The 23574-nt window shown below is 56.4% G+C and overlaps 1 protein-coding gene across 6 annotated transcripts; it reads right to left on the bottom strand.

Annotated features, from left to right (window-relative positions):
- Positions 1-46: 46 nt before the first annotated feature.
- ZNF385A (zinc finger protein 385A) lies at positions 47-21157 on the bottom strand. 6 transcript variants are annotated; one of them, XM_061126290.1, is made up of 8 exons: positions 21035-21157; positions 14480-14616; positions 6784-6894; positions 4520-4682; positions 2393-2635; positions 1865-2034; positions 1559-1654; positions 47-1404 (listed from the first exon to the last, which is right to left on the bottom strand). In XM_061126290.1, the coding sequence occupies exons 1-8, from the start codon at positions 21042-21044 to the stop codon at positions 1174-1176; spliced, it is 1161 nt and encodes a 386-aa protein (XP_060982273.1). In that variant the 5' UTR covers positions 21045-21157; the 3' UTR covers positions 47-1173. The 6 variants fall into 6 exon arrangements, with proteins under 6 accessions (XP_060982273.1, XP_060982289.1, XP_060982265.1 ...); XM_061126306.1 differs by lacking the exon at positions 21035-21157 and adding an exon at positions 15078-15305; XM_061126282.1 differs by lacking the exon at positions 21035-21157 and adding an exon at positions 15019-15304.
- Between the last annotated feature and the right edge of the window lie 2417 nt (positions 21158-23574).

Here is a 23574-nt window from a genome sequence, read left to right as displayed (position 1 = left end):
TTGCTCCCCCAAACAGCAGGCAAAGATTGAGAGTCTGAGTCTGAGGGACGGAGGGCAACGAATCCAGATTTTTATTGTCAGGGACTGGGAAAGGGGGGAGACGTGGGTGGGGGGCCGGGGTTGCTACATCGTCAAGCAGAAAGAGTTGATGTGGAGGGGAAGGCCAGTGGGGCCCGTCCCTCTCCCGGGTCGGTGCTGGAAGGGCTGACGATACGGAAAGCACAGGGGGTGGGGGAAGGGAAGGTCACGACCCCGCCCGAATTGTGCAGTGGAGGTGTCTGGTGGGAGGGGACAGCCTTGAGGTCTAGGAGCTGGGATGGGGGAGGCTACAGACTGCAAATCCTGCGGGAAGGGGCGGGGCGGGGGCGAGGCTTCTATTGCTTTTTGCTCACAGTTTTGCGGAAGGCGAGGCGGGGGTGGGCTTGGACTGGACACCCCTTGCCCCCCTTGGTACCCCTTGGGCGATGGGTGCTGGTGAAAAGAATGGAATCCGGACTGGGAAGGAAGAAGGTGAGGGAATGGGTCTATAGGGGCATCTACTTGGTCCCACCCAAATGCCAGAGATGCCCCCAAGTGCTGCCCGTGGGCCCGGCTAGACCTGGGCTGGGGCATGATGCGGGGCGGGCACAGTGAGGTTGCAGGCGGTAAAACCAAAGTGCTTATGAGGGACCCAGGATCCCGCCTGCTCCCCTCCCCCTGCGGAGGACAGGGGTGTTCACGGAAGCGCTTCAGTTTGGGGGTAGGGGGCGCCGGAGTCCCAGAGTCCGCTTATTGCCAAGAAAATCCATTTCTGCCCCCTGGACCCCGACCATGGCTTGTGAACCCCGTTTTGTGCTAGGTTGGGGGGGAAGGGCTGGATGGACATGGCTTTTGGGAGGGGGGGTGTCTCCAAGGGGGCTCGGGGGTGAGACGGCCCCCCCTTTTCTAGGGGAGAGGGAAGGGCAGGGGGCGGGGTTCCCTGAGATCTGGGGTGTTCCCCCCCTTCTGAAGCCCCCCTCCCCCGCTACCCCTCCCCTTTCCTGGAACCCCGTACCTCGGGGTGGGGGGGAGGGAGAGAGATCATTCAGGGAGTGCCGGGAGGAGGGGCGGGCTGGGCGCCCGGAGGCCTGGGTCCCGGCTGGAGGGGAGGGGGGGGAGGTTGAATGGGAGGGGGTTCAGGGTTCAGGTTTCAGGTCAGTAGGGGGAGAAGAGAATGGGTCCGTGCGCAGTTCGGATGGGCCCGGGGGCGGGGTGGAGCAGGGGATGGGTGATCGGCGGTCCCTGGAGAAGAGGTGCGGCTGGAGCCGGGCGCAGAGACAGCGGGGAGCCTGCTGCCGCTGCCATCACCGCAGCCACCGCCAGGGGGCTGGGGAGCAGGCCGCCGGCCAGGGACTTGGGCAGTTCCTTGGAGAAAGTCAGCGTGCCCTGCAGGGGGAAGAGGGCGGGGAGGGGAGAGGGAACAGTCATTCTGTGGCCTGGCCAACTCCACCTCTCCACCTCTCCCAGGGCGGCCGGCATCCCCTCTCCTCCCCGCTCGGGTCCCCCGCTTTGGCCAAATTCTCCATCGTCCAGGCCTCACCGCTAGTTCTCCGGCGCCCCTAGGCTTCTTGTGACGGCTCAGTAGCGGGTTGGGTTTCCCGGCCACGCCATCTCGGTGCCGCCGGCTGGAAATGTGCTGTAAGGACCAGTGGGTGGGGGCCCGTGAGCCATGGGGAAAGGAGCCGCCGCCAGGGAGCAGGGTACTCACACCTCAGCACCCGGGCCTGCCCCTTCTGTGGCACCAAAGGGGAGGACCCCGAGGGAATGCCCTCACCCAAGCTCCCCGTCTCTCCTCCCCCTTAGCAGGTGCCCTCCAGAGGATTCTTGGGGAGGGCCTCAGACCCACCTGTTTCAGTTGGACCTCCGAGTTGACCTTGACATTGCAGATCTCACAGTGGAAGGTTCGGTCCTGGGCAGGGGCCTCGGGCTCCCCGGGAGCGGGAGGCCCCAGCCGGGGGTAGGCTTTGATGGGGCCCAGGCCACTGCGGGCCTCCAGAATGGTCTTGTGCTTCGTACCTGGAGCCCGCAGGGGGCAAGGGGTGGATAAAAATTCTCCAGGCCTGCTAGGCCTCAAACACCCTCATTTCCAATGACAATACTGACGGGCTGCACCAGGTGTGGGGCTTTGCCAAGCCCCTTGCGGCCCTTTCAAAGGTGGGTCAGGGGAGGGTCATAATTACAAGCGATAAGGTAGGGAGGGGGTGGGGAGGAAACTGAGGAGGCAAGAGGCTGAGGAATGAAGGAGATGCTTAGAGAGGGAGACAGGCTGGTGAGCCTTAGAGAGTCAGGCATGTTGGAAACCCGGGAGTTGAGAAGTAGGGGGCAGTAGCGGGCTGAGGACAGGGCAGTGGGCCTGCGGGAGGGGAGGCCGTACCTTTGTTATGTGCCTCAAGCTGGGACAGGGAGTTCACTGCCACCTTGCACAGAGCACAGTAGAGCAGCCGCTTGGCCTTCTCCTCCTCTTCCTTGCTACCCCCAGGCAGGGAAGCTGGGGCTGGAGTCCCCCCTTCACCCTTGGTCGCACCCTGACCAGTCTCCGGAACACTGGGAGGGGATGGGGAGCCAGGCTGTTTCTCTGGGGATCCTGGGGCTGGACCCACTCCATTCTCCATGGAAACTGTCATTGGGGGAGAAACATAGGGATCATCCCAGATAGCTTTCGGAGAAGATTCTTTATGTGGAGGAGACCTACCCCCATTTCCTGGAGGGCAGGGGCCCAGGAGTCCCCACCCTGTGACAACATGCATATACTCATGCCCTGGACCAGAGCCACGTGTGGTCCAGAGCCACGTGTGGTCCAGCTGCTGCAGGCTGGGTGTGAGACTCCAACGCCTGGCTCGCTCTCCATAAGCTGGGAATGGCTGATGGGTCCGGACCCACCAGCCTCCCGTTCAGCCAGGGTGAAGCCGGCAGCCAGTCTAGCCAGAGGGGAGAGCGGCATGGAGCAAAGAATCTCCCCTCCAAGGCCTGCCAGCCAGCCTGGGCTTTCTGCCCGGCCAGCCCCCTCTCAGAGGCCTGCCCAGTCCCTGGGGAGGCATGCCAAAGAACTCTAGGAAGGGGCCGAAGTGAGGTGAGACGAGCCTGGGAGAGACAGACACAGACATGGCGAAAGGGAAACAGAAACAGCAGAACCGGAGAGGGAAGAAACAGGGATGTGGGCTGCTCTATAATTCATGGCTTGATTAAAGATGCACAGGCCCCAGTCCTCAGCACTGTGTTCTGGCCTCTGCACAGGGGAAACTCAAGCGCTCCCATTCTTGCTCCAGTGGCCGATCCAGTTTCCGGGTCAGGGAGAGGCCGGGGGTGGGAGTGGGGGTGGGGATGGGGGAGCTGCAGATGTCCATTTGTTGGTCCATCCTGGGATCTTTCTTGTGTTTTTTTTTCCCTCTCTTCCTCATTTCTGCCATCCTTTATCTCCATCCCAATCCAGACAGCACACTCATATCTCAATCTGGACAGGCCCTCCTGGCTTTCAAAAGCAGGACAGGTTTCCTTATCTCCTTAGAGAGATACCCCAGGAACTCAGTGAGGTAGTATACATCAAGCATTGAGAATGGTGCTAGACAGGCAGTGTTAGCTACATCACCACCATCATCAGCCCCCTTTGACAGAGACATTACCAAATGAACACAAGATGTTCAGGCTAAGAAGCAGCTAGAACACAAATTAGAACTCAGCTCACTTGCTTGCCCTATTCATGCATCCCTGAGGACTGTGTGTGTGTGTGTGTGTGTGTGTGTGTGTGTGTGTGTGGTGAGAGTGGGGACCTGTTTCCCGGTTCTCATTCTTAGGATGGGGCAGGAAGGACAGGCAAGGATAAGGAGGACATGGGGTTACTGAGTCTCCCTGGAGTTGGCCCTGACTGACATCTGATGTGGTAATCCTGGGATGGGGGTAGCTCAGATCTTCCTGTCTTGATATTCCTTCTTTCCAGTTTCTTGGCTGGGAATATGGTTGAGGATGGCCATCAGCCATGAGGGAGAAAGAATCTCACAGATCTTCAAGTCTCAGTCCCTCATGTCCCCAGAAAGAAAATTCTGGCCTAGAGAGGTCAAAAGATCTACCCAAGATCACCCAGGGAGTTGCCTGGGTTTCCTGGGCTCAGTCCTCCCCAGTGGAGTGGGGAGCCTCCATGGGCAGGCCCTCAGATATCTTGATTCTTTCCCCTGCTCCTCTGCCCAAGATGAAGGGGCCTCTCCCTGCACTTGATGGTTCTCTCTTTCTTGAGGAAGTCTGCCAGGTGGCCTCACCCTAGCCCCTCTCTGAGTCACTGGGCAGTGGGGAGGACAGAGAGTGGGGACTCTGCTGAGAGGAGCTGGGGCGGGAGTGGGGGTGACAGGATGGAAATTTTGCATCACTGTGTTTGGCTGCAGGACTCACCTTGGGTGGGGGTGGGGTGGGGGCTGAGGAAGAGAGAGATGAAAGCAGAGGAGAGTTCTGGGAGTGGGGACAGAATGGAGGAGACAAGGTCTGCTGAAGGGTGTGGGGATGCTGGACTTACCTGGACGGGGGGCTACACCATCTCCATTTGGGGGGGTGCTGCCTGGGGGAGCTGGGTCTCCTGGTTCCCGGACGCTGGGCTCCCTGCCTCGGGTCTTGGCAGCCTCGATGCCTTTGACTCTTCGGGCATGGCGATTACCCTTGTAGTGTGCCTCAGCCTGGCTCTTTAGGGATGGAGGAAGAGAAGGGAATCTGAGACCACCTTTCATCTGAATGTTCTCCCCACGGATCTGTCAGATCCTGGGGTGGCCTCAGCGGGCTGCAGTAAAAGTTGTCCCCACACCGGGGATATGTAAAGCCCCACGCCGAGGAGCCCTGATTATTCCTGGGGCTCAGTCGTGGGGAACCTGGGTCCCCATCTAGCCCGGGCTCTATCCCACCACCTCACCCAGGGCCTGGCTGCTGACTCAGGCTTCCCACCTTGTCCAGGGCTGAGAGAAAGGGAACTCAGTCTATGCGTGCTAAGTTGCTTCAGTCATGTCCGACTCTTTGTGACCCCATAGACTGTAGCCAGCCAGGGTCCTTTGTCCATGGGATTCTCCAGGCAAGAATACTGGAGTGGGTTGCCATGCCCTTTTCCAGGGGATCTTCCCGACCCAGGGAAGAGACATAACCTGAGTCTCTTATGTCTCCTGCATTTGCAGGCGGGTTCTTTACCACTAGCACCACCTGGGAAGCCCACTCACACCAATAGGGGAAATGGTAGGGGCCGAGCAATCCAGCCAGCCTGCATCTCCTATGACCCCGGGGTTTTCTGCGCCAGTGTCCCCTGGCCCCAGCATCCAGCCTTGCTGCTTCCATGCTCAAGCTGGGAGTCCCAGGAGCATTGAAGCCTGGGCTCTACCCTGAATACTCCCCCCGGGTCTCATTTTCCCTGAGGCCTCTGTGGACACCCTGGAGGACCCTGGCCCCCAGCCCAGCTCTGGAGACAGAGACAGCAGCAGAGACAGCTGTCAAAACAGAGCTGCTTGGTCGGGGGTGGGGGTGGGGGTGGGGGGGTGAGGGAGGGCAGAAACAGAGGAGGGCTGCCTACCACTGGGCCCCGGCCCCTCCAGTCTCACAGTGAGTGGAGCCAGGATTGGGAGAGGGGGTTCTTGGGGTCAAGGTCAAGGTGAAGTCTAAATCTGAGTCGGTCCTGGCTCCACCCCCACCCTGCATGCATGCACCCTCTGCTAAGAATACACAATCCTGGAACCACAAGAATATCCAGACAGGGTAAAGTAGAAATAAAAGGTGTGGATAGGCAGGGAAAGATTGACAGCGCAGGGTGGGGCAGTGGTGTGCAGTCTGGCAGCATGGTGTGTGTGTGTGTGTGTGTGTGTATGTATGTGTGTACTGGGGAGAGAAATAGAACATGCTTTCTTTTCCTCTACTCAGCAGAATGAGGCTGTGCTGTTTTTCTCCAAAAGCTCTCAGAGCCTGCACCCCACAGAGTCCCCTACAGACCCATAGAAAAGGGAGCCTCAGAGGGGGATAATCTGGGAGGCCAAATACCTTGGCTCTGACTCCTAGGTTTTGGGTGGCTTCTCCCATGAGACAGACTTTCCCACAGGAGAGCAGTAGGGGCCAGGCCTTGGGTGTGATTTGGAGAGAGAGGGAAAGCAGGTTAGAGGGAAGTGGGGGTGCTGGGAGGAGTTTAGCAGAGGCCAAGGAGGGCACTGGGCTTCCCTGATGGCTCAGTGGTGAAGAACCTGCCTGCCAGTGCAGAAGCCTCAGGTTTGACCCCTGGGTCGGGAAGATCCCCTGGAGGAGGAAATGGCAACCCACTCCAGTATTCTTGCCTGGGAAATCCCATGGACAGAGGAGCCTAGTAGGCTTCAGTCTTTGGGATCGCAAAGAGTTGGACACGACTGAGCAACTAACCAACAACAAGGAGGGTGCACAGACTCTGCAGGGGGGCCAGTGACACAAGTCAAACCTGCACCCAAGACCCGCGGGCCAGAGGCCACACTCCCACCTGGACACAGATGGCCACCTGTGTTCTAAGAAGTTCTGAGGCAGGAATGCCTCAGTCCCCGAGGGAGGAGTTATAGGGCAAGGGAAGAATGTCTGGTAACATTATGAGTTGAATTGAGTCCCCCAAGAAAGATCTCTGGTCCCTCCGGAGGGCTTCCATCGGTCCCGTCCCTCCTGCAGTATCCTCTGAGACCCCCTTAATCCCCACCCCTCACCCAGAGCTCCCAGCCCCACCCTCCCACAAGATGCCCCGCAGCCCCTGTTCCACCTGCCCCATCCATTGGATGCATGAATGGCTGAGAATCTTACCTGAGAGTTGAAGCGAATCTGACAGACATTGCAGGAGATGATGGGCCGCTTGGTCTTGAGCAAGGGTCCCCCAAAAGTGTGGGAGAGTACAGCCTTCTGCACAGGGTCCATCTGTGGAGGCAGGCTGGGGTAAGCCAGGGACCCCAGCACAAGCTCATGTCCATCATAACCCCAGTGGCAGCAGCTGGGCTGAACCAAAGTGCCCAGAGCTTCCTCCCCACTCTTCAGTGGGCCAGAAGGCCCCGAGCCTCGGTTCCCTGATTCTCCCAGCCCAGTCTTCATAGCACTGGAAGGGCCCTGAGAGAGCCCCTGGCCCAATACTCCCATTTGACAGAAAGTAGAAGTGGCTTGCCCAAGGTCACAGCTGCGTTAGTAGCAGAGTTGGGACTTGAACCTGGACTCCTGCGTCCATCTGTTATACCATGAAGATTGAATCCTGTCACATTGACCTTTTTCCTGAGCTAATCCACCAGAGGCCCACTTAGGAAGTCCCCAAAGCAACCCAGATCCTAGGGCCTTCGGCTAAAGTCTTTTCCAGCCTTTCAACCAAGCCAAGTCAAGGAGACAGATGTTCCTAGCTTCCCATCTCTGGGCCCCAGGTTGCCCTGACATGCTCACTCCCTGGACCTCTTAGGAGTAGCAGTTTCCAGAGGGAGTAAAAGAACTCAGGGGAGAGTAGGTGGCTCCAGTGAATAACGAGGAATAAGGGGAAGCTAAGAAGCCTGGCTGGCCTGAGGAAGCCCAGGCATCTTCTGAACTCCCTCTGTCTGGTCACAGGGCTTCTAGGGCAGGGCTGTGGGGCTGGGTGGGATTAGGAACAGCCTCTGCCCCCACCCTGGATCAGCAGATGTCTTTGCCGTGTCCTGCCAAGAGTTCACATGAGGAGGGAAGAAGATGGGAGTTTCTCTCTGAGGCGTTCTGCTATCAGGGGATGAAGCCAGGGGCCCAGAGGCATGAAAACTGCCTCCCTGCTCTTCCTCCTCCCTCTGGCCCCTCAGTGGCCAGGGAGAGGCGAGCCTGGAATGCAGCTGAGGTTGTGCAGGACTGGGTGATCTCTTATAAGCTTAGAACCAAATGAGAGCTGAAACCTTATCTCCTAGGATTAAGTGGAAAAAAACGTTGCTGGAGACTGGGGGGGTCCATAGCTCCTTAGGCGAGGCCCTCCCTGTGCCCAGGTCTTCATGATTCCCAAGGAGGCAGTGGTGAGAGACAGGAGCACGGAGCAGGGTGAAGAAGGCGGTCTGGAAAGCCCACACATCCTGGCTCCTCTCTGCTCCCCTCAGTTGTCTCACTGGCGGCTTGGGGTTAATGTCAAGAAAGGGGCTTCTGCATCCCTGTGAAATAGGCCACCCCACTTGGCAGTAGCAGAGGCAGGAGCCAGGTTCAGATAACCAGGCCGACAGACAAATGTCTGTTGCCTGGCCTGCACATGGCTGGAAGCAGCCCCTCAGTGACTCTTCACCTCCTGGAAGCCTGGGTCCTTTTGGGGGGAAAGCCAAACAGGGGAAGACTGGGTGTGTCTGTGTGTGTCTAAGCAGGCTATGATCAATCTGTGCAGGGGTGGAGTGTGAAGGCGTGTCACGTGCTGTGTGTACATCATTTATGGATCAACATTTCTGTGTCGGGGGCTCTGCTGAAGCCATGAATGGTCAGGTTGTGCAATCTTCAGCTGTGTGTTTATCGGTGTGAATGTATGATGTGTTTGGCAGAAAGATAGACAGACCAAGTTGGAGACAGGCTTTAATCACAAAGAGGAGACACATGACTGCACTCGACTCTCAGCCCCTAGCCGACAGTCCTCCCTAATCAGGGACCCCCAACCCTGCCCCAGGGATCCCCTCAGCTCTTGGACATCCTCACATGCTGGGTGGGGAATGGAATTCAGCCCAAACAGAAACCCAATCTGGGCCAGGAAACGTAAGTCAAAGAAAACTGTAGGGAGAGAGAAGCGGGAAGGAGAGGGGGACAGAGAGGCCCCGGGTTCTGTCTGTGCCCCACCCAGCACCTCAGCCTGTTCCCCAGGGTGGCTGAGGACCAGTGCCCTGAGGATGACCTGGGAGTTGACCGTCCCAACATCCATCCCTGCCAATAGTCCCTCCCCCACTTGGGTCCTCCCTGCAGGATGAGAGCCTTTTCCTTCGCACACCCCACTCCTCAGGTTTAAGTCCATGAACACCAGCTAGGGGTGGGGAGTAAGCAGAGAAGAGGGCAGCAACCCAGCCAGGTGGGTCCTTCCCACCCTGTCCTCTGGGAAGTGAGGCGACACCGGGCTGAAGGTGAAGGCTCCTGGGCCCAATCCCTGCGCAGGTGGAATGTGAACCACCGAAGTGCTGCTCCAGGCCAAGGTCAAGAGGCCCTGGTGACCTAGATGATGGCTATCTGGGGAGGGTGGGGGCCAGCGTCTCTGAAAGCCCATCCCACTCCAGAGCCCCTTCCCTAGGATTCTGGCCTAGACGCTGTCTGGAAAAGTCCACACAACAGTCCCCTCCCACCTGCCCTCCAACAGCAGACATGAAAGGGAATTGCTCCACTAAGCTGGGGCAAAATGAATCAGGAAGGGCAAGGGGGAGGGAAGGGGGAAACCAGATCAGGAACACGAGGGGGGTCTCTGATTATATTTCCTTCTATTGCCCTTTATCTGATGGCACCGCTGCCCCTGTTTGACCACCCCACTTTCCCATACCCCCCAGATAAAGGCAAAAAGGGGAAGGGGGTGGAATTTCGGGGATGGGGAGACCTGAGGGGCAGGAAGGATGAAATAGGAGAGAGAGGGGGCTAGAGGATGTCCAGAGAGCAGGTGGAAGCTGGTGGGGGAGGGATGCTAGGAAGAGGACTAAGGCTGAGATGGGGTCAGGGCTGCATTAGGGATCTGAGCAGCGGCCTGGCAATCGGAGGGTAGGTGTAGGACCTGATGGGAAGTCTTAAGATTTGGGGGACCTCGAGGATCTGAGAAACAGAGGCCGGGGTATCCAGTATGGTGGCAGCAGGCTGGGGGGCGCCAGATGGGATCCGGAGATTGGTTAGGGCCGCGCCGGTCGTGGGGGATGGGCCGGATAACCCGAGGACCAGGCGAAGGGAGAGGTAGGGAGTCAGGCAGGGGCGGGCGGGGATTGGGGTGGGGGGGCGCTGCGGCAGCGGCGGGAGCCAGGGAGGGAGGAGGGGCCGGGTGGCTTACCCTGCGGGACCCCGGGGGACGCGGCTCCATGGCCCGGGTTGGTGGACCCGGGCGGGGAGGCCGAGCCAGGCCGGGCCGGGCAGGCCGGGGACGCGGCGCTCGTTGCCCGGGTGGCTCGGGGCTGTGCGGCCGGGCCGGCCGGGAGAAGGGGAGGCGGCGCCGGCCCGGCCCGGAGCCCGCCCCAGAGGCGGAGCCGTGGGAGGGCCGAGCACGGGGGCGGGGATAGGGAGGGATAAAGGGTCGCTAGAGCGAAAAGAGGACGGGGTGTCCATGTCCAGACACTCGTTCCAGGAAGACCTGGTCCTGGTGAGCGGCATGGGCCAGACGCCCCATTGGGCTTCCTCCACTGGGGGACCTTGCTGGGGCTTATATCCCTATGAATCCCATGGCCGACCCTGTTTCTCCAGCTTGGACCTTTCTCCTTTCTGTCACCCCTTCCACCCTCGCTCTTCTAACAGCTTCTCTTTCGAGTCCCCAGACGACCCTTCTGCTCCCTCTGCACACGGCCCCCTTGCCCCCTTTACATGTCACTTCTCCTGCTAGGGATGGGAGACGGGGCCCAGGTAGCCAGGTGCCAGGCACGGCTCTCCTAGTGACTCCTCTGGATGGTGGAGCTGGGGTCGCCCAGGGCTGAAGCGACCTCAGGCTGGGGACATTATCCCTAACCTCTTCCCACCTGCTCCCCTCGCCCGCCACCTGCTGGAGAACAGCGTCCCGAAGAGCTTATGCTTCGTGCACTTGCTGCCCTCTGGCGGTCGAGTGGGGACAGCACTGGGGGACAAGGGCCGGGAGGGCAGAGCAGCCCACTCCCCCAAACACTTCCTTATCGTTTTCTGGATAAGTCCTAGGAGATTCCGGCTCTCTCATCTCTGGATCTCTTCCCCACCGTTCCACCTAGGGCTGAGAGATGAGCGAAGCAGGGCCCAGGATGTGGAGAGAGAGAGGCTGTCTCTGAGAGACAGTGAGGGATATTCAAGGGCAGAGGGATGAGTAATGCAGGGAGGGGTCTAAAGAGCAAGAACTACCGGAGTAGGAGAGATCTGGAAGTATTACAGCAGAGAAGGAGAGGCTCTGCCATGAATAATAATATCACCACCACCATCTAATGTTGATTGAGCCCTTGGAATGTGCCAGCCTGTGGACTGAGCTCTTTGCATGGATTATCTAATTTAATCTTCACAACCACTATTGGGAGTAAGTACTATTATTATCTTCATTTTATAGATGAGGGAACTGAGGTTTAGAGAGGCTAAATAATTTGCCCAAGGTCATAAGCTAGTAAGTGGCTGAACTGGGATTTGAATTTAAACCTGGGCAGCCTGACTCCAAAGCCCTGGACTTAACTGCTGCACACCACTGCCAAGGCCTGTCTGCAGCTTTTCTGCAGTCCTTGTTCCCCTGCAGAATTTGACACTATTGATGCAGCCCGCCACGCTCTCTCGCTTGGCTTCTCCAACTCTACAAAAACCCAATTCTGTCCCCACCCCCTCCTGTGGCTCCTCCATTTCCTTTGCTGGAGCCTCCTCCTGTTACCACTGCCTAGCTCTGCGTATTCCCCGAGGCTTGGGCCTTGGCCAAACTACCTTTCTCTCTCTGATCATCTATAAAATAAAAACAATAGAAATAACATAATAATCATAGCAGCTTACCTTGAAAACTTACTTCATGCTAGGCATTATGATTATGTAATACAATTCTCACAATAACTTGTGAGTTGGTACTATTGCTCTTGTACAGCTGATAAAATTGAGATTCAGAGTGGTTAAGTAAATTTGCCTAAGTCACACAGCCAGTACTTTCAGAACATCAATTCGAAGTCTGTCAGTCTGATGCCAAAGTTGGTGCTGCTCAAAACCTGGTCACACTCTCTCCAAGCTTATCCATGCTCCTGACTTTAAATGGCTCATTCCCACCAGAGGCCATGGAACCATGAATCCAGGGAGTCAGAAACCAGAGATTATCCAAGTGAATAGACTAAGTAGCTTTGTGACCTTGGGCAAATCACTTAACCTCTCTGAGTCTGTGTTTCCTCATTTATAAAATGGGGACAAAGGGGACTTCCCTGGCTGTCCAGTGGTGAAGACTCTAAGCTCCCAATGCAGGGGACATGGGTTTGATCCTTGGTTGGGGAACTAAGATCCTGCATGTTGCATGATGTGTGGCAAAAAATAAATGGGGACAATGATGGGAGACCTGAGGCTAAGTATCAATCAGGTATGCAGATTGGGGGGAAAGTATTTTCAGCACTTTCTGCTCCAATCACACCCAATCAATTGCAGTTTCTCAAATGCTCTTTTCTAGTACTTGTTTCAGTCTGGAATATTCTCTGAGGCCCCTTTTTAAATCCTACTAATAATTCTTTTTTTTTTTTTAAATCCTACTAATAACTCTTCAAAGCCCAAATCATAACGTCACCTGCTCCAGCTCCAATCCCTTTTTCCTCCACTGTTTTTTTTTTTTTCCCTGCTCAGCTCCCGTTGGTCCCTCACCACATCCAACGAGTCTTTTCTGATACTGCTTTGGGCTGCCCTACAAGCTGCATGCCTCCAGCACAGCTCTTCTCACACTATAGGGTAAATGCTAACTTGTTATCTTTCCTGCCACACTGTGAGCTCTCCAAGCAGACTGAGTCCTGTGTCCCTGACACCTGGTGCAGTGCCCGGCACATAGTAGGTGCTCAAAAAATTTTTCATTCAATTGAATTTTTGTGACTGTCTCTTTTGCCATATTTCTAACCCTTCCTCTGTTTTGCATTGTAGATCATTTCATGCACATCTATACTTCTCCGAATACAAGCGTCTTTAGGACTGGAGCATGTTATATTTACCCTCACATCTCCTTCATATCTAGGACAGCACCCTGCTTATAGTCAGTATTCAGTTTTCTTGTCTGTAAAACATGGATAAAATGGCAGCTACCCCATAGGGTTGCTATAAAGATTGAGATATGAAAAATGCTTTGTAAACTTCAAAGTGCAATGCAAATGTTGATTGGATTCTCTGAGAAGAGTTTGGAGGGAACAGCAGGTGTAAAGAGAACTCTTTTGGAGTTAGATGCTCTGGGTTCAAATCATACCTTAGGCACGTACTGTGTCAACTTAGATACATTCCTTCAGGGCCTTAGTTTCTGTCTTCCTATATGTCAAACTGGAATAATAGTGTCTACTTTGTTGGGTAGTGATGAAGATTAAATGAGATCACATATAAAGAAACATCTACTGGTTAGGACTCACTTTTTCACTGCTGAGGGCCCAGGTTCAATTCCTGGTTAGGGAACTAAGATCCCATAAGTCACTCAGTGTGGCCAAAGCAACAACGACAGAACCATTTACTGCAGTGCCTGATGCATAGTTGATGCTCAATATGCTCATAACTGGATATGGTTTGATGGTGGGTTACTTGAGTTGAATAAAGCTGAACTTTCCCCAAACCTTTAGCTCCAGCCCACTCTCCAGGCCCCAAGTTCCAACTGTCTGTTGGACATTTTTGGCTCAGTGTCCCATTGGCCCACAACTCACCATGTCTTCAAGTGAGTTTAGCAGCCTCACCCCAGGCCAGCCTCCTCCTCTGACCCCCTGCCCCTGGCAAGTAACTTCTTTCTCTCAGTCACCGAGGCCTGAAACTGGGAGTCATCCTTGACTCATCCTCTCTCTTTTCCCCTGGTTCCCAAACCCTGGTTGGTCACCGTGGCCTGTCAACATTTCCTTGGAAACACCTCACCCCTCCCCCTTCCTCTGCTCACTCTGCTGCTGTCATGGGCCCAGTCTGGCTCTCCAGGCTCCCCTGCAGGCTCTGGACAGTACCTTGTTTATAGTCAGTACTGTTTTCTTATCTGTAAAACAAGGGTAAAATGGCAGCTACCCCACAGGGTTGCTATAAAGACTGAGATATGCAAAATGCTTTGTAAACCTCAAAGTGCAATGCAAATGTTGGTATTGCAGGGCCAGCCTCCTGACTGGCCACTGTCCTCCAGCCTTTGCTCTCTTCCCTCCTGCCCCACTCACTTGCCTCAAACACTGCTTCTCCAGCTCACCCTCCTGCTCAAGACTGGATAATGTCTCCCTATTTCATATTGTATTAAATCTAGACAACTTAGCTGGCCCTTCAAGCCTTACTGCATGAACCCTCCCCCCGCCCAACAGTGGGCTCCAGAGAGATGGTGCTTACAAACAGGCTGCCTGTGCCCTTGTGGAGTCTCTCTTTCCATCTCCTTGTCATCACTGCCCCCAATCTAGGTCTCATGACTTCTCTTGATGGTGGACTGAATGAGATGATTCACATAAAACACCCAGCACAGTGTCTGGCCCGTAGCTGAACTTCAGCGATTATCAGCTATTATGGATATTGTTGTCAATGGTATACCAGAAAGTCTACAATGCTTGTAACTGACTAGAAGTGAGAGATGGGGCCCTGAGATAGGGAATTAGACGGAATAGGAGAAGAAGGCAGGGATGGATCCGAGGGAGAGAAGGAGCCAGGTGGTGGGAGGGTGGCGAAGGCAGGCAGGCAGGTTGCTACTCACAGCGCTGTAGTTGCTGAAGAGGCCCAGGGTGGGTGCCGGCTCCAGTGGGAAGGGCAGGATCTGCTTGAGGTCCAGTGGGGGCTGCATGATTGGGGGCTGCCGTAGCAGAGGGAGGGGCCCTGCCCGGCTCAAGCTGCCTAAAGGGCAGAGAAAACATTATGTCGCGCAGGAAGATTGACACTTGGGAGCCCCACCCAAGCCTGGCAGTCCCAATCCCCAGCTGGGGCCCCCAAACTCAGAAATGCTACCAACCCTCATCACACACACTTCCCCCTGCTGACTGGCTCCGGAGCAATGGAGCAAGGTGCCCTGTGGGCCTGGGGGAGGGTGCAGATCTGTCGTTCTTCCCTTCTGGGTGATTTTCACTTCCCTCTTCTCCAGCCTCCCTCCACCAAGACCTTCAGGCATTTTACAAACCCAGGAAGATCACAGGCCTTATCTGCAGGCCGCCTGACAGACCAGCAGGACTGGGAGTCCCAGACCCCTGGCCACTCCCTTCTTCCGGTTTTGCTGTCCCCTAGGGAATCCCAAAAGCTTACCCCAGGGAGAACAGTCAGGTGAGTGATTCATCCCACTGCTTAGAGGGGAATATTGAGACCTGGATTTGAAGGAGGGCTGCTGAATCTTTCAGGCTCCCCAAAGAGTTATGATTTCGTCCCAATTGTAATTCTTAATGAACTGTCGACATCCGGGGTCAGCGAGTGGCATTTGCTCTGGGAGGCGGGCTGCCTAGGACCATTCTCAGAGCCCCTTATCCCAACTGGTCTGTCTTCCCCAGGCACCTCTGTTGGTCACTGCCGGAATGTTCGCTCCGGCTCTGCAGGAGGAACTGTGACCGGCCTCTGGGAGGGGAATGCCTGGGTCTGACCCCAAGGGGAAATGAAAGTCCAGGCCAGCCACGCCACTACCCTCCCTGAAACCTTCTCCTCCCCCAGAGCCATGGGAGGAGCCCTGCCAGGCTCCACGGGGTGGTCCCCAAGGCCCTAAGTACCCCTCTGGGGTTCTGCTGGCCCAGCTCCCTTCCGCAATCTCACTGTCCACCGGTCAGGGAACTCTGGCTGCCCTTCATGGCTCCAGCAACCCCCTGCCAGCACCAGGGGTTCCCAGGAACAAAGGCAAACCCAGGAGGCTGCAAGCTTAGCCCCGTCCTCCCTTGACCTCACTGGGGCAGAGGGTCCCCCCCCCCCACCCGGATCCTTTCCTGCTCCCTCCAGAGACGGCCCCCTTTCATACCTTCAGTGTCTGGTGCCCTCTGCCCCCAGGCAGTAGCCTGGCCCTGGCCCCCCAGGGGCCTGGGCCTGACAGCGTCCCCTTCCCTCGGTTCTGCCCCCTGCCCCCTCCCTTGCCAGCCCCCCCTCACCCAGGTCCAGTCAGGAGAACCAGCCAATCAGAGTCCTGGAAAAGTGGGGCAGAGGGGAGGGCGGGGGAGCAGGGATTAGGGGAATCAGAGGCAAGAGGGAGGGGTTGGGGAGGGCTCAGGCACAGCTGGGGGCAGGGAGCTGGTCCAGGAAGGTTGGAGGGGTCTGCCTTTTTCACCCACTGCTATGACTGCGTGGCCAAGGGCCCTGAGGCTGAGGGGTTAAGGCTGCTGGGAGCTTGGGCGGCAGACATCTAAGGGCTGAAGGAGAAGGGTGGGATGCTTAGCCTTGGCCCTAGGGCAGCTGGGGGTCTGTAAGTTGTGTCCGTTCCCTCCTCACCTTGGGGTTGAGACGGGGTCGGGGGTAGGAGAGAGACAGACAGACAGGCAGATAAAAATGAGGGAGAGAGAACAGGAAAGACTGACAGAAGCAGGAATAGGTGACTGAGGAAAGGGACATAGAGGCTGAGAGAGAAGAAGTTAGGGGACAATGGAGAGGTGAAGAGAGTAAAATGAGGGAGAAACAGAGACACCGCAGAAAAACTGGACACAGCGCTAGGGACAAGGGCAGAAAGACCAGAAAACAGAACGAGAGAGGAGAAAGAGGGATGGGCAGACTGATGGGGTAGGGCGACCATCTCCCCTTCCTCTCTGTTCCCCCTGTGGCTTCTCCCTTCTGTGCCCACCCCCTCCTGCCTGGCACACAAGGCCAGGGCAGCCTTAACGAGCCCCGGGCGGCATCAGGAATGGTGAGAGAAACCTGAGCGCTCCCAGAGTCCCCGGCACCCAGCACCCACCCCGAGCAGCTGGTTCGGGGCTGGCACTTGCCCTGGCCCCAGAGAGGGCAGCAGCTCAACTCCCTGACCCTTTCCCTGCCTCAGGATTCTCCAGGTCCCCGCCCCTCAAACACCCATCTCGGAGGAGAGAGGTGAGTTCTGCAAAAGGCAACAGGAAAACAAATATATCCAGGCATTCTGAGTATCAGCACGTTTCATCTCTGAGGGAACCATTCTATGTGGTAGTTAATACTAGGTTTTAACCATTTGACATATGAAGAAACTGAGGCTCGGAAGAGTTACAAAGACTTGGTTGACATTACACAACCTGTAAGTATCAGGGTTGAGATTTCAATGAAGATCTGTCACCCTCTGTAGCAAATGCTTCCTCTGCTACATAACCCCGAAGGGCTCCAATCTAACTCTGAATTCAGCAAAGATATGAGCAAGGCTTCCATCTTGTCCAAGGAGAGGAAACGGAGAACAAGTTCCACGTACTTCCTGGGGCTGGAGGAAAAGAGGTAGCCACCACTTGGTTTCCTTTGACCCGCAACTCATCTTTTCCACTGATGTGAGCCCAACGGTGGGGGGAGGGAAGGGGAAGTGGGAGGAAGGAACTAAGGATGGAGTGAAGAAAGGAAACAAAGAAGACAGCTAGAGATTCGTGTGTCTCTTTCCCAGAGTCCTGGGACTCTTTCCCAGATTCCCACTCCACTGAGATCTGGGGTGGAAGGGGGCAGACAGCAGCTTATGGACCCAGTGAGCAGAAACAGGGCCCTTGGTCTGGTAGCCCAAGCCTCAGTCCTTTCCTTTCCTTCTTGGGAATAATAACAGTTGCCACTTTCTGAGGGTCCACTGTGTGCCAGGCACTGTACATACACGCCTCCCTGTGGATGGTTCCACTGCTTACTAGCTGGGTGACGAGCTTGTTGCCTCAACTCTCTCTGTCTCACTTCTCCTTTATCAGAAGAGAGCAATGGTATCTTGCATTGTGGAGTTGTTGAAAAGATAGAACAAATCCACGTACAGTGCTGGCCTGCCACAAAGAAAGCTCAATAAGTGTTTGCTAAATAAACAAACCCTCATCTTTTAGATGATGGCCATCAGATCAGAGAGGGGGAGTTACTTGATCAAGGTCACACAGCTAGTGAGGCATTTGAATCTGGCTGGCTGGCTCCAGACAGGGCTTTCAGGCACCATACTTTACTAGAGGTAGAAGAGGGAAAGGCAGGAATATAAAGAGGGCTTCGCGGGAGGAAATGAAGCAGGAAATCTGGGGCTCCTGATGGCTGGTTAGGTGAGGGCTTCAGGGGGGTTTGGAGGAGGAGGAGGTGGAGTGCAAATTGGAGTGTGTATGTGTGCGCTAGTGCACAGGCCTGTGGGCGTGCACACCATGTCAGGCAGGGCAGGGAGGAGCTGGGGCCTGGCTGGGACAGGCCACTCCAGAGGGAAACTCATTAGAGTAATTACCTCCAGCAGATAGAGCCCCACCCAACTCTGCTGGGAGAAGCCGAATGCTTTATTAAAGACTGTTCCCAACCACTTTAGGGGGGTGAGGTCTCAGTCCCTTGGATGCATGTCCGTCTGTCCATTTCTGCGCCCTACCTGGCCCTAGGCACTTTGATTTTGTTCAGGTTTCCCCTCCAGCACCAAGCCACAACCAAGCCAGATCTGACTCCTTCCATCCCACGTAGGGCTGGTCTTTTCCTTCCTCTCTTCCCCAGAAACTCTGACCAGGTGGGAGTCCCAGCCCTGGACTCTCTTAAGTGGGCCTGGGGCCTGAAGCTCCTGTGCCAAAGAATGGGAGTGTCTGCCGTGAGCTGGCTCTGGGAGTGGCAGCGTCTGGTAGGAACAGGATCCAGGAAGGGTGCTAGGGTAGGGCTTCGGGTTAGTGTTGGTCTGGAGATCAGACTGGGATGAGATTCAAATCAGAGAGAGGATTTGAGGTTAGGGTGGCAAATGTGTTAGGGTCCATGGTCATGAAAAACAAGGGGTCAACACTGTGTTAAAGTGGGAATTACGCTCAGGGGCCAAAGGAGAAATGAGATTGGCATCTGGTTTTGAATCTCATCTCTAATCCATTTTTTTCTCTTCAGGCCTTTTGGTCTCTTTTAAACCCCAGACATTTTAAAACTGGGGGGTTGTGGGGGAGAGCCTGGAACCCCTGGATCTTGCTTTCTTGACCAGCTCTCAGGTATCTGTCTCCTTCTGCTTCAGTTTCCCCCGTCTTGGCAGGAGGCAGGCTGAGTGCTGGGAAGGCTTTGAAGTCAGAGATGAAAGCAACAAGGGGATGATTATGAACAACTACTCAAAACATCATCCCTAATAACCCTGGGGTGGATTGGGCGGGGGCAGGGCCTAAAAGGGAGGAGGTGGCCAGGAAAGGAAGAAGGAAGACCCCTGCAAAAATTTCCCCAGCCTGACTGGAAAGGCCTCCGTCAATGTCCCCAACCCCCACAACACCACACTAAGGGCCCAGTTGCAGGGGAGCGTAAGAAAAGCTCAGAATAGGGAAGCTGAGCCCAGAATCACCACCTTAAACCTGGGCCCACAGTCTAGTTCTTGAGTAGGCAGGCTGGGCCTTGCCTGCTGGGCAGGACACCCACACACAGCTTCGGTGGACCTCAGCATTTAGAACCTGAAAACCTTAGAATGGGCCTCAGGCCCAGCTGGCAGCTTCCTCCCTCTTTCCTTGTCTAAGAGAGCTAAGGTGTGTGGCCCACCAGGCTTCCCACCACTCTATGGGCTTGGCACAAGGAGGGAGTTAATTACAGTGTCTGTCCTCAGGGAGATGTGGTGGGGATCCAATTGGTGGCCCCTGGCATTCCTCCTGTGGTGGGGTCTTGGTCTGGTACTAGCAGAAGTCCTCTCCAGGGCCTACTGATCAGGAGAAGCACAGCTCCAACTGGCCTATCCCAGACAAGCGTGATGCTGCCTCTGGGGTTCGTGCCCAGGGTGGGGCCAGGGTGTGGGGGATTGCACAGGTTGGAGGAATGTAGAGCCTGTGCTCTGGGGACCTGAGACCAAGTGTGTTGGTGGGGGTCACACAAGGGTAGGGATTGTCTAGATGGGAGGGGAGTCTCTTCCCTGCTAGAGATCCTCTTGGGAAGGAAGGCAAGCAACCAGTCATTCGTGCCTCCGTTGGCTCATTCATTTAATGGATTTGATGGAGTGCCAGGTGGAGGGAGGCAGACTTGGAGTGGTGAGAGTGAGGAGATACAGGAAGGGGACAGAAAGAGATGGAAGAAGGAGGGCAGAAGGGGAGAGAGACCCCTAGTGGGAGTCAATAGGGGTCAAGCCAAAGAAGAAAGGCACAAGAGCCAAGGAGGCACCAGCAGAGGGCTGAGGCGGGAGCCAGGCAAGCCCTGGAGCGCCAGCATGGAGCCAGGTGTCCCCGGTGGGGGCAGGGAGCCCACAGGTGCCTGACCTGGTGGGCAATCTCCCATCACAAACAGGGCCCAGGAACCGGCCTATCCAGGGCAGAGACCAGAGGTCAGAAGACAGAGCACAGTAGTCCACCGGTAGACTATTGTGGAGGCAAGGGCCTGGAGCCGGGATCTTGAGAGTCCTCACCTCCCCCACTCGGGGCTCCCTTCCCATGTAGGTCATGAGGCTGGGGTGGCTGTGGTTGAAGGGATGGCGGAGCCCCGCGGGAGTCTCCCTCCCCCATCCTGATGCTCTCCGTTGCCCCTTCCTCTGCTGGTACCCCTCGGCCCAAGGCAGGGGTGGGGGTGGGGTGGGGGAGGAAGGAAGAAGAAAGAAGCCGGGAAGGAAGGGCCCGGGCCGCCAGAGCTGGGAGAGAGAGGGGCAGGTCCCGGCGTGTTGGGGCAGGATCCTGCGGAGGCAGGATCCGAGCCGCAGGGGCCCTGGGATGGACAGTTTCCACCCCTGCTTCTCCCCAGACCCCTTATCTTCAGCCCTCAGGTTCCCACCTCCCACCACACACACCTCGAAGCTACACCCACCATCTTCTCCCCCCGCCCGCCCCCCCACTTCCTCCTTTCCCTCTTATCCTGGGCCCAGAAGGGGGTCGGAGTGTTTGAGCTAAGGGTGGGGGAAGGCGCTGGGGGTGAGGAGGGGGGGCGGGTCAGAACCTTTCGCTCAACTCCACCAGGCCAAGGCCAGCCCCCTCCCCCAGCCGCTCGTAGACAGTCATATAATATTCATGAGGCTCATGAATACGCAATGTGCTCATTGTGGGGCTGGGGTCCCACTCGGCTCTGCCTCCCCCTTTACCACTCCCAGGATTACCGGGAGAAGAAGCGGTAGTTTGGGAAAGGAGGGGGCCCCCAGATGTGGAGCCAGATGAAGGGGGAGGGGGGAACCGGTCGCTGACGGGCGGCCGCAGTCACCGCGGTGCGGGAGGTTGGGGGCGACCTACTGAGAGGGACCCAGGAGCCTGGAGCCGCAGAGCCCACTCACCGAGGATCATGCTGGGGACCCAGGCGCCCGGGGGTTCCGCGTCGCTCTGTCCCGGGGGCCGTTCTGGCCGGGCTGGGGGTACGGGGGGTGGAGTCGGGGGAGGAGCAGAGGCCGGCCGAGGCGGAGCGGGGGCGGAGCCCGCAGCAGGTGAAGACGGGAGGAGGGGGGACCGGGGCGCCCAGGGCTCCAGGAAGGGGCGTCCCGGCCGCTCCTCGCCCTCTCTCGCTTTCTCTTCTACTTGCCGCCCCTAAGTCTCCTGGATTTACGGTGACGCTGCAGCCAGGGCTGGGGGAACAGGACGTCTAGAGGACGGCGTGTGCTGACACAGGAAGCTGGGAACTAAGATGCCTGGGATCCCGGGAAGGGCTGAGTCTGAGGGCGGGAAGTCTAGCCATGGGTTGATATGGGGTGGGGGTGGGGTGCCTAAATACTGTGGGGAGGGATGAGGCCAGGGTGGATGGGACACCTGAGTCCTCTCCAGGGTGATGGACTGGGCAGAAGCGGAGGGTGGGGGCAGAGATGTTTGGGTCCTCGTTTGTTTCTCTGGCTCTGCAGCAGGATGCCTGAGGGCTGGGTCTCAGAGGTGAAATGAGGGGGTTGAAGATGGATCCCAGGTTGATCTCTGGCTGGGATATGAATGCCTAGATCTTAGGGAAGGTCTGAGGGAAGAGACTGCAATCAGTGGACCCAAGGAGGTGGAAATAGATGCTTGCAACTGAAATCATTAGGGCAACCAGAGGTGACAGGAGATCCAGAACTGAAGCTCAACCTTGTAGATATGGCCTGGATTGGTGTGGAGATGGGAGTGTCTATCCAGGGCATTCACCACTAAGGTGAGCTTGGGCTAAAGAGGCCTGGTGGGGGGTCTTTGATAAGGTGGAGGAGAGGATGGAGGATAGAACAGACTGTGTGTGCTGGGGAGAACGTGGGGGTGGCAGGGCAGAGTACAGGACACTGGATGTTTTCTAAGCACCAACAGCATGTATTCTAAGGCAGGCAACTGGAACCGCAGCATGAGGCTGGAGTCTGGGAGTCTGCGAGGTGTCTGGAGAAGATGCAGCTGCTGCAGCCTGGACCTGTCTGTACCTGCCCCAGGAGGGAGGGCAGGAGGATCTCCCAGAATGCCAAGCAGCCAGCTTCAGGCCAGCCCCAGCCAGAGGGAAAGTAGGTGTGACTAGGAACTAGAACACTTGGGATTTAGGGAGAGTGGAGGCGGGGAGGAAGAGGTCGGGAGGAGGGTGGAGGGGACTGGAGTCTTGGAATAGTCTAGAAAAGAGGAAGGGGACTGGAGCGTGGCATTCCTGGGTTCTGCAGGAAATTTAGGACTATATGGCTAATTAAGGTACAGGAAGTTTAAGTTCCTGTTTCTGGGCCTCAGCAGTTTCTTGTCCTCACCCCACTGATCTGGTTTGAAAAAAATATCTGTTTCTGTACCTGCCAAGATGCTCCAGCTCAAGGGCAAATTCTGGGGGTCCTAATGCCTTGGTCTTGTTCTGATCCAGAGGCCCAGAGATCTAGGGGGATTGTGGCTTTGTGCCTAAATCTGACCTTGGGGGAGAAGGTAGGGTCTCCTAGCCCATAAGAGTTTATCGTTGTGGTGCAGATCCGACCTACCACCATGCTGTTCCAGCCTCATATCACCAAGCTTGCTCTTCCCAGTTCTTGTTATCCACACCCCCACACACATACTTCTCCCTGCCTCTTGCTATTCTTTCTCCTCCTGGGCGGCCTCCAGAGAACAAACCAGAGTCAGCATCAGACATAGTTAATTAGTGATAAAGACCCCTTTGCCCTCAGCTTTGTCCACCCTCCCACTCTGTAACCCCCAGGACACTGAGTTAGAGGGGTCTCAGAAGAGGGGTTGCTTAGCTCACCAAGGGGAGGCAGCTGGCTGGAGGGCGGGGTGACCTTGCAGGCAGCTGGAGGGGGGCAGTGCGAGGGGTGAATTCATTATTGATGAGCCCTGCACCCCGGGCTACTAATGAGCCCAGGCCGGCTGCTCTAATTGATGTCAAGAAACTTGAGACCCCCAGATCAGCTTCCCGCCTGCCAGCTGCCTCTCCTAAGCCCCCTCCCCCTTCTGCGCCCCCAGCTGCTCTGTTCCCTTCCCAGGCCTCCTTTCCACTTCCACTGACACAGACAGGGCTAGGACTCAGGCCTTCCCCCTACTCTCTTGTCTCTCTGCATCACTCAAGTCTCAAGAGGAGAGGCAGACATGCTTTGGAGGGGCTGGGAGATTTGGAAGGGGAAACATACCAGAGCCTGAGAATTACAGTTCAGCGACAGAGAGACTGGGGCTGGGTTACATCTGCAGCACTTCTGAGCCCAAGGGATTCCTACCTTGCATTGTGCCTACTTGAGAGAGACCTTGTCACTCTCAGAGACTCAGAGGTACAGGCACTAACTATACAGACACACCCATGATACCAGCCCAATACAGCCCACTTCCCCTCCTCATTTCCTCCTCATCATAGTGTAAGAAATCTCAGATTTGGCCCCTGGAGTATGGCTATTGCCATTCCCACCCATCCCCCAAGAAG

Source organism: Dama dama, chromosome 3 (assembly GCF_033118175.1).
Source record: "Dama dama isolate Ldn47 chromosome 3, ASM3311817v1, whole genome shotgun sequence".
Taxonomy (NCBI): domain Eukaryota; kingdom Metazoa; phylum Chordata; class Mammalia; order Artiodactyla; family Cervidae; genus Dama; species Dama dama.
The sequence above is the reverse complement of the archived record's forward strand: the minus strand, read 5'-3'. Positions and strand labels throughout refer to the sequence as shown.